We start from the raw sequence: 10,340 nt of genomic DNA, 5'->3' as shown, positions 1-10,340 counted from the left end.
AGTGACTTGCCTTTGGACACTCTGCACTTTGTCATGTATCCTTATTTAAAGGGGATGTCCAGGATGGAGCACAGTGCTCTGGGTGGGATGTGACAAGTGTAGAGAAGGGCAGAACCATCTTTTCTCTTGTTCTGGTTCTACACTTCTATTAATACAGCCTAAAATCTAATTACCTCTTTTGGCAGCATCATCACTCTGTTGGCTCACACTGACTTTACAATCAAATCAAGGTCTTTTTCACACGTGCTGTGGTTAAACCAGGCAGGTCTCTTCTATCCTATGCTAGAAGAACAAACCAGCTGTAGTTGCTGTGAGGAATTTAAGTCCAACAGTCAAAGCCCAGTATCTGCAGAATTTACTGAAAAAGGAAAGGTGGTCCAGGCAAGCAGTTGGTGGTTGGGGTTCATGACAGATGCTTCCAGTTGCCTACTTAGTATGGATTTCTCTTTCCTGATCATTTACAGTATCCCAACTTTGCTTGGAGCAGCAACGTGCCCAACTAAAAGTATTGGATTTCCCAGCTTCCTCTGTAGCTAGGAGTGTCCATGTGACATAGTTCTAGTCAAAGAGATGTAGGTAGAGATCACTAGGTAGAGTGCTCCATTCTGGATTAAAAAAGTAAAGCCTCTCTAGAAGCTCCATTGTCCTTAGCCATCTTGCCCTGTGAATGTTTCCCTTTCGTTCTGTCTATACTATAAACAAGAAGTCCAGAGCGACAGCAGCTGTCTTGTCACTATGAGACAAAAAGCAAGTAGATGAAAGCTGACCCTAAGGGTGGTGGAGATAATAAGCCAGGGTCTGGATGGCATTTCTGAACTTCCCTTCCATCCCTGGGCCATGTACTCAGGGAAATTTTGTTGCATAAGACAAAGAAACCTATCTGTTTAAGCTACTGTTGTAGAGTTGTCTATTTCTAGCCTAAAGCACACCTAACTGACTTAGGGTTATAGTATAGGAAAATTGGGGATCTAAATGGAAGGTAAACATGACTAGAGGCATTTAGACATTTATAAATACAAGTGGGCAGCAGGATCAAAGGAATCTATCAGTAAGCCATCAGCCACTGTGTTAGGGCTTGGGGTTAGGACTCTCTCCCTAGATGGTGAACTAAAAAAGCATGACTGGGCCTAGGCCTTAACATGAAACTGGTGATCAGGTTGCGAGACTCAGACATAGAACATGAGACAGAAGGCCAGGGATCAGAACTGAACAATAAGATAACTTCAGTGGAAACTTGAGATCAGACTCAGACCTGTGGCAAAGGGACTACTTGTTCCTGAGTTCCAGTGCACAGAGTGGGGTTAACTTCAACCCTTCCTGTCTTAGGACAGGTATAGCCTGTAGGTGGGAGGGAAATTAGTCCAACTATGGAGGAAGGAAGGGGACAGAAAGTGGGATCAGGCAACACCTGACAAGCTTTAGCTCAAGTTGTGCTTTAAGCCATCCTGGCAGTCTTCCTATGTGTTCTTCGATTCACTTTTAATTATGGGCTCTCGTTTTCATCTTTTGCCCATGCCCTTTTAAGATCTGAGCTTAACAAGAATGTCCCTGTGTCACCACATTAGTCTATTTAAATGGATCCCACTTCTATTTCTGCCTAATTGTCAGAATTTCACTATGGGGAAAACCCTTTCCCTCTTCCTTCTACTCCAACTTGTCTTCTCCGCTGTCCAGATCGAAGGCACTCTATCACTCTTCTTGGGCTCCCCTCAGAAGTGATCCACCTTTATCCTCCGGCTTTAGACTCTGCTGACCTGGGAGCAGGTATAGAGAACGGGCTGGAAAGAAGGCTGGCCAGGGCCCACAAGCTCTGGGGAGCAGCAGCCACCCCCCAGCCCCCCACCCCACCCACAAGGCTGTTCTGTTCCAGGGGTCTGATTAAAGGCCAATGCCTTCCCTTCCCTATCCCAATTTCTTGTGTCATATAGAGCAGGATAATTCCCTCTGACCACAGATGTGCTACCACTTCTTTGTGTGCACTGGGTACTGTGTGGATAAGTTATTGCTACATTGCATTCCTGTGATAAATGGACCTTTGTGAGACACTTTTCATCCTGTCTGTGCTGGACAGAAGGGAGGAAGTCTTGCCTGAGTGATTTCTCACAGAAAGCTCCAGAGGTGCTCAGAGCTGATAGCCTAGGTCTGGCAAGTTGCTCTTTCACTGGCACTCAAGAATGTCAATCATTGTGGTCCTGCCAATCATCTGTGAACTGGGTATCTGTAAGCCATTAGCCTTCTTTTTAAAACAGAACTCTGAACCCTCCAAGGACTAAACAAAGAATGGTTCTGGAAAGATAGTTCCTAGGTGGGCAGAGGCAATTGTGCCCATGTCACTAACTCAGACCCTTTAGTTTCATCCTCATCCTTCAAGCCCTGTCTCTACTTGATTCCTTATATCCAGGCCAGTCCCAGGTTCGTTCAATTCTACGCCTGTCATTTCCCTCCCGGGTGCATTTCTTATCTCTACTGCTGCTGCTGGCCTTGTTCAGCCTCAATACCTCTTACCTGGACTACTAACCAGTCTCATAATTGGTTTCCTTGCCTTGAGTCCTCCTGACCCACCCCCTGTCCCACCCAACCCAGCTCCATCCTACAGCCAAATCAATCTAAAAATGAAAATCTGATTGTGTCACCTCCTGCTGAAAACCTTTCATCCTCTCCCATGGTGCTTAGTACCCTTGGGATAAAGTCCAAACTACTTAGCATGGCACCCAGGGCCCTTCATGATTTGGCTCCTGCCAAATCTTCAGCCTCATTTTTGGCATTGCTCCCATTTCACACCTAGTCACAATGAACTACTTTGCAGGTTTCTGAGCACGCCATTCTTGGCTTTGCTCCTAGGCCTTTACACATGACATTCCCTCTGCCTGGGACATCCTTCACATCCTTCTCTCCTCTCTGTCTAGCCAACTCTTACTCATTTCTTAAGACTTGGATTAAACTCCCTCAGCCCAAGACACGTATTTTAGTGCTGTCTGTGTCTCTGATGCCTAGTACAGTGTCTGGAATATAACGGATCCTCAGTAGATGTTTGCTGAGTAAATAAATTCATTTACTCAGCGACCCCATGGACTGTAGCCCACCAGGCTCCTCTGTCCATGGGGATTCTCTAGGCAAGAATACTAGAGTGGATTACCATGCCCTCCTCCAGGGGATCTTCCCAACCTAGGGATCAAACCCAGGTCTCCTGCATTGCAGGTGGATTCTTTACCATCTGAGCCACCAGGGAAGCCCAATAAATGAATGAATGCTCCCCAACTCAGTTGGCTGTGTGCAAAATCATCTCTGACAGATGCTGGCAGAGTTGATCAGTCCCTCCCTCTAAGGAGGGAGCCCTCTCTCTGTCTCTTGCATATTATCCTTATTATACTGGGTTGCAATTCTTTCTCTGAAATTCTGCCTCCCTAATTCAACTGTGAGCATCTCAAGGGCAGAGCCATGTTTGATCCACCTCAGGCTTCTACCTAGTCTGCAGCATAATGCTTGAAGTATAATGAATAAGCCTCCCAAACACCTGACAGTTTTGTCCCTTGTCTCATATTCCTTTACTCTCTTCCCCACAAATTCTCACCACTAATACAGCCAAATTGTCACACTTGTAGCTTCACAACCATACAAAACTCCTCCTCATCCCTGAGACTTTTCACCTGCATCCTCTTATTTAATATGCCCTTCCCTTCCACCCACTCAAATTCTGCTACTTCTTTAAGAACCGGCTCAAATTTTCCCTCCTCCAGAAATCTTTCATGCATCTGTCCCAGCCCACCTCTGAGTAACGCTAATGATGCCCACCCATCTCATTCAGCCCTGGGCATCCCCTCATGTTACTCACGGGAAAACCAAAACTCAGAGAGAGAAAGAGGACTCTCTCAAGGGCACAATGCATGTGCAGTGGTAGAACTATTACCTGAACCCAAGTCTCCAGCCCACGAGTCCTCCCAATAACCAAAATATATGTCTTATCTATATTTTCCTCATGAAGACTACAATTTCCTTGAATGTAAGACTATCTTCCACCCATTTATCTTTCCAGGACTTAACTGGAGTCTTGAAGGCTCTAGAGCCAGACTGCCTGGATTTCTCTCTTGGTTTCATTGGTTACTAGCTGTGTGACTTTAGACAATCTAACCACTCTAAATCTCAGCTTCCTCATATATAAACGAAAATAAGACCAATGCCTATGTAATTAGACTGTTGTGAATATTAAATGAAATAATGAATATAAAGTGCCTAGCACCTAGTATACACTCAATGAAGGCTACTATTTTCTTAATTGTTGGTATTCTTAATACTAACAAATCCTTGCTGGTAGTGGTTGATCAAAAATTGGAGGTGGGAGTTACTGGGGTAGGAGGCAATGAGAAAAGGAAGCAAACAACCAGCTCAGTCTGAGATTTGGTGGAATCCAAACAAGGTTAGTGGCGCGGCAGGACGTTTGTACGTCTGAGTTCCTAGTGCCATGTGACTGTGAGGGCCCCAAGCACATGGTTCCATCCTGGCGGCGTAGCTTCCCTAACTCTCGCTCAGCTATTCTCAGCAGTCTGTAGGGGGAGCCAGGAAGCTAGGACAGGGAGAGGTTGCTGGAAATCTTACTAAGGGCAGACACCCCATCGCTACTACCCACTGTCTTGCCCCTCCAGGACGCTCTCCAAGCTCTGTCCTCTGCGGTAGCTTAGCCGGGAGCTGTCCTTCAGCACCAGAGGCCGCGTTGGCCTCAGGCAGGACAGTAAGGGCGACAGCGGAGTTAGGGACAAGGGACTGGTCCGATCCGCAGCCGGCTCCAGCGTCGCCTAGTCACGGGAACGGGGGCGGCGACCCAGGGTGGCAAAGAGACGCTACGGAGGTGCCTCCCGCTTTCTGCCTCTAACAATCACCCTCAGAAGTCCCCTAGCCCTCGGGGGGTAGTGAGTGGCCGCTACGGGGACGAAGGCGGGCGCCCGGGTCTGCGGGGGAGGGGGAGCACCGGGGCCTGGGACTCAGCGGGCGGCGTGTGCACGCGGAGAGCGGGCGGATGAACGGAGGCGCTGAAGTGAATGGAGTTGGGGGTGGACTGGAAACATCCCCAAACAGCACAGGCTGCGGCCGGCTGGGGGGTGGCGGGCGGGGGGGCGGGGGGGGCGTAAGTCCTGAGGCGCAGGCGCAGTCGGGGCCCCAGTCCCGCTCCCTCCTCCTCTTCGTGGCTCTTTCTCCGCCCCACTCCCCCCCCAAACACACTCGCACACGGGCTCTCAAGGTGTTCTCCGCACAGCGGAAGATGGCGACAGACTGAGGGGGCATGGCTAGCGGGAGCCACGGGGCCGTGCCGCTCGGCGGCCGCCACAGCGGTCCGAACGCGAGGCGGAAGCTAGAGGCGCACTAAGTAAAGCCCCGCGTCGGCGTCCGGCGCCTGTGGCGCCGCGGAGAGCTAGGTGGCCCGCCCGAGCCGGAACTCCGGAAACGACGGGCGTTGAGCCGGAGCGGAGCTGGCCCGGGAACGGCCCCGGCGAACAGCCAGAGCGCGAGCGAAGCCCGAAGGGCTGGGCAGCGGGCCGGCCGGCGGGCCTAGGAGGGCGCAAGCGAGGCAGGGAGCGGTGCGGAGCGGGCAGCCGGCCGGCGGGCGGGCGGGTGGACGGGCGGGCGGGAGCGGAGCGGCGCGGGGCGAGCAAGCTGAGCGGAGCGCGGCGACCGGGCCCGCACGGCGGCGCTGAGGGGCGCAGAGCTGCGCCGAGCCGAGACGGCCAGAGCGGAGTGCTAGCCGGGCGGCCGCCGGCGCGGAGTGGAGTGGCGCTGAGCTCGGGGCAGCTGAGGGGCCCGACACTATGAGGAGTGCGGCGCTGCCGCCTCAGCCGCCACCGCCCCAGTGCCCCGCACCGCCCCGCGCCGGGACGCTGGGCAGTGCCTAGCGGGCCGGGCGGCCGCGCCCGGGCGGCGAGCGAGGGAGCGCGGGACGGGCGCGAGGACGGCGCGAGAGCGCCCCGCCACTCCGGCCTGAGCGGGGCCCCGGGCCGGCCTGCCTCGCCATGCAGCCCCCGAGGTAGAGCCTGGACGGCGCCGGGGAGCGCGGAGCGGCGCGCAGCCGCCCGCCCGAGACGGCCGTCCGGCCTCGCGCCCGCCTGCTCCCTCCAGCCCGGACCCCCCTGAAATATGTTCAGGGGCGCTTGGATGTGGCCCGGAAAAGACGCCGCCGCGCTGACTATCTGCTGCTGCTGCTGCTGCTGGGCTCCCAGGCCGAGCGACAAACCTTGCGCCGACTCCGAACGGGCGCAGCGATGGCGACTGTCCCTGGCGTCCCTGCTCTTCTTCACCGTGCTGCTCGCTGACCATCTGTGGCTGTGCGCGGGGGCCCGGCCCCGAGCCAGGGAGCTGAGCAGCGCCATGCGGCCGCCCTGGGGGGCCGGCCGGGAGCGGCAGCCGGTGCCTCCTCGCGCGGTGCTGCCCCTGCCGCCGCCGCCGCCGCCTCCCGGCCAGCCCAGCGCGCCCCCGGGCACCTGCGGCCCGGGATACAGCAACCTGACCAAAGCCGCCGCCGCCGCCGCCGCCGGTCCCGGGCCGGACTGCGGCGGCGTCCCAGAACCCACGGGGCTGGACGCAGCTTGCACCAAATTGCAATCTTTGCAGAGACTTTTCGAACCGACTACCCCAGCGCCCCCTCTGCGGCCCCCCGACTCCCCTTCCCGTGCCCCGGCCGAGTTCCCCACAGCCAAAAAAAACTTGCTCAAAGGCCACTTTCGGAACTTCACTCTTTCCTTTTGCGACACCTACACGGTCTGGGACTTGCTGCTGGGCATGGACCGCCCCGACAGCCTGGACTGCAGCCTGGACAACCTGCTGGGGGACCTGCTGGCCGTGGTGGCTAGCCCGGGCTCCGGGGCCTGGGAGGTGTGTAGCAACTGTATCGAGGCGTACCAGCGGCTCGACCGACATGCTCAGGAAAAATATGACGAGTTCGACCTCGTGCTGCATAAATACTTACAGGCAGAAGAGTATTCAATCCGGTCCTGCACGAAAGGCTGTAAGGTAGGGACTGGCGTCCGCGGCCACAACGGCTACCGCTTTGGCGGCGGGAACGGTGGCGGTGGAACCGGGAGAAAAAAGGTTTCCCCCTGTACCCACCCGACCGCCTCCCATCACCCCCACCGTTCTCAGTGGGCCACGGGTAGTGCTGCTGTGGGACCCTCCGCGGAGAAGGGGCCTCAGGGATTTAGGTCAGGTAACCACCTGGCCAACTTCAATTGATTCTGGGTTTGGGCACCATCGGACAAGGGCTTTCTTGCATCCCGCCCCCTGCATGAGGCGGGAAGGGTTGTGTGAGGGGGAGGGCCCAAGTCAGCAAAAGGGTGGAAAGAGGGCTCTGGTTCCCCCAGCCCCCATCCTTAGCCAGCGGTGCCCCTTTCCTTTCCTGGACTGGAATGGAAGTCCTGGGACTGGCTGCTACAAGGGAAAGGCCAAAGGTGAGGGGAAGAATATTTGCCATCTAACCCTCACTTTTCAGCCCCTGACAGTGGGTGAGGGGAGGGGCGCTTGGTCGTGGGACACAGCACACTGCTGACCTTATATGACCTGAGGTGGCTGGTCAGAGCCTAGGCAAGTGGAGCCCCGGGGTGCCTGTTTTCTCCCAAGAAAGGAAGCTGCTAGCTCCTCTCCCCCGACAAGAGAAGGAGCTGGGAACGGAGCACAACAGCTTGTGAGAGGGTCACTGGAGGCTGGTGCATTACAAGTCTCAGGTGCCTTCCCAGCACACTGGGGTGGCAGTGGAAGAAAAGCCGGCTTTCTAGCTGTTGGGGACAGGCATCCAGAGGAGAGGTGAGGCTGCTGCAGAATGCACCCGCCTGGGGCAGAGCTGAGTGTTGAGAAACTTCTTGACCCTGAGCAGGGTCTTTCTGGACAGTGAGTGTGTGAGGGCTGTAAACATTTGGGACATGGTGCTACTCCTTTGTTTGTGCAGCCTACCAGGTGGCCTGCCTTTGAAAGGAAAAGGAACAGCAAGGTCAAAGGGTCAAGTGAAGAAGAGGCCAGGTGGGGTGCTGGCCTCACCCATCCTAGAACTGGGGGCTGAGAGGGAGACTGTTACCTCCCAGCCTAGCTTGTCTCCCTCTGAGGCTTTGGGGAGGGGCGGAAAGTGCGCCTTGCCATGCAATGTGACACCGTGGCCTTCTGCAGGGTTCCAAGTTCTCGGTGGGCTCCTTAGGGATTTGAGCAGGGGGTTGGGGAGGAAATGGGTAGCTCCTTGCTCCTGACTTCACTTTCTTGTTCTCCTTTTTCCTGTTCTCGTAACCTAGCAGTCTCCCTCCCGCCTCCCTCAGCCTCAGCTGACTCACTGCCTCACTCACACTACCAAATGAGATATTCCACTTCTTAAAGGTGTACAGACAGATAGACATGCACACACTGCCAAACAGCACCACCACCACCCCAGGCAAAGTCACACAGAGATGGAGAGAGGTCGGCACACCCACAAACAGTGCCACTGAATCAGACATGGTGTCATACACTTGCACATCTCCCCAGCATTTCAGGACACACAGGCAGAAAAACCGTCACATGAAAAAAGGACACATTTTGTCACATAGGGATAGACATACACCCTTGATGTCAGCCACAGATACACACACTCAGCACAAACAGAAGGATGCAGCCCACTAGCAAGTAGAATAAAGGATGTCTGTCTTTTTGTGGTCTTCACTCTGACCCCATGGCCCTGACATTTTCTTTCCCACAATCTGCAGGATAAAAGAGAGACCATGCCACAACTTTCCCATGGGGTTTTCTTTTTCTCCAGGTCACAGTTGGCTTCAAACTCTGTCTAATGTGGCACTAAATAATAACCCCTCCCATTGATTATTTTTATCAGGCAGTTTGATGGAGAAAGGCAGCTGGTCTCTTGGATTCAGAAGGCCTGATTATCTCTACCACTTGTTCGTAGTGTGACCTTGGGCACGTCACTTCACTTCTCTAAGCTTTTGTTTCCTCATTCATAAAACAAGGATAATAACCCTGGCTCTGCCCACATCCTGAGACTTTTGTGAAATTGAAGTGGGAAGAGGTAGCTGATAATATTTTGTAAGAATAATAGAACATCTGATGGTGATGTCCTGCTTAGGGTTTTTATCCTCTCTCACATATATTATGAGATCACAACTGCCTGGGGAGGCTGGTAATACCAGCATCATTAGCTCCATTTTACAGATGGGGAAACTGAGGTGCAGGCTCAAGCAGTTTACCCCAATGCCACTCAGCTAACGAGCAGGAGTACCAGGCCTCTAACCCTCATGGTGTTGGTGCTAAGCCCATGCTTTGGCCATGGTGTCTTATGTAGTCCACAGTGGCCTGGGTCCTCCCTGCTCTCCTTTGTCTCCTTGTCGTTTTCGCTCTCTCACTGTCTCTCTCTCTCCCTCTCAAGTGAACTCCGCCTGCTCTCTTGCTGCCTGCTGTGCCGGGAGAAGGGCAGTGCAAGCTCCACGGCTTTCTTCCTGTCTTTCCCACCCTCTCCGAGAATGTGCTCTCCCTCCGCTGAGGCCTACACCCACAGGCCTCTCAATCCAGCTGTATTACAGGCCCTACAGGAAAAGACAGCCCTGTTCCCCTCCTTCCTGCAGCCTTTCTCACTTCACCCCAGTGCCCCATCTCTATCCCAGACCTTTTTTGCAGATCCCTAGTCTGACCTGCAGCTTCAAGCCCTCCTGCCCAGCCCCTCCCCCAAATGGGACCCCTTGGAGATAATGCCCCGTCCTCCAAGCTTCTCCAGGGTGGAGAGCCCACAGCCCCAGGCCAGGGTGAGGAGGCCTCTTCTGCTGCTGGAAAATAAACCTAGAGACTTTGCTCCAGGGCCAGGTGACACCCCCCCCCACCCCATCCCCAGGGGCCTGTCCCGAGTATCTCAGATCTTTCCGGGGCAGCCCCAGAAACCCTGTTCTCTCCCTTTGCAATATCTGCCCCTGTTTTGGGCCACACAGGGCCCCACGCATCATACCTGTCCTCACTGCTGCCTGTGACACCTCCCAATTTAGTACCAGCTGCGACATTTCCTTAATGTGCGACTGACTTCCTCTCTTACAGCCTGGCGATGATAACTTAGACTGATGCCCATCCCCACCCTGGCCTCTCCCAACCCCCAGGGCCACTCTCCACCCCTCCCTTAAGTCCCTGTGCAGGTACCCCCTCAGGCTTTGCCTTCCCGCTCTGCTTGGCCCTCCTGGCCCTGCCTACAGTTACTGGACCACCCCCTCACTCCCCCAGCCCTCTCCATCTCCCAACCCTGCCAGGCCCTGCCTGGTTCTGATTGCATCTTCCTTCACCCCTGCCCCTTCCCTATTCTAAATTCAGTATAGTCTGATGGGGACAGTGGTGAAGATGAGAACAAA

The 10,340-nt window shown here is 54.6% G+C and overlaps 1 protein-coding gene across 1 annotated transcript in view; it reads left to right on the top strand.

Annotated features, from left to right (window-relative positions):
- The first annotated feature begins 6,079 nt into the window (after window positions 1-6,079).
- NALF2 (NALCN channel auxiliary factor 2) overlaps window positions 6,080-10,340 on the top strand; it is a 28,208-nt gene continuing 23,947 nt past the window's right edge. The window contains exon 1 of the mRNA XM_061136388.1: window positions 6,080-6,996. Within this exon, the coding sequence (XP_060992371.1) occupies window positions 6,124-6,996 (873 nt within the window). The 5' untranslated portion in view covers window positions 6,080-6,123. The remainder of the gene's footprint in view (window positions 6,997-10,340) is intronic.

Source organism: Dama dama, chromosome X, assembly GCF_033118175.1.
Source record: "Dama dama isolate Ldn47 chromosome X, ASM3311817v1, whole genome shotgun sequence".
Lineage (NCBI taxonomy): Eukaryota > Metazoa > Chordata > Mammalia > Artiodactyla > Cervidae > Dama > Dama dama.
This window is presented reverse-complemented; position numbering and strand designations above follow the sequence as displayed.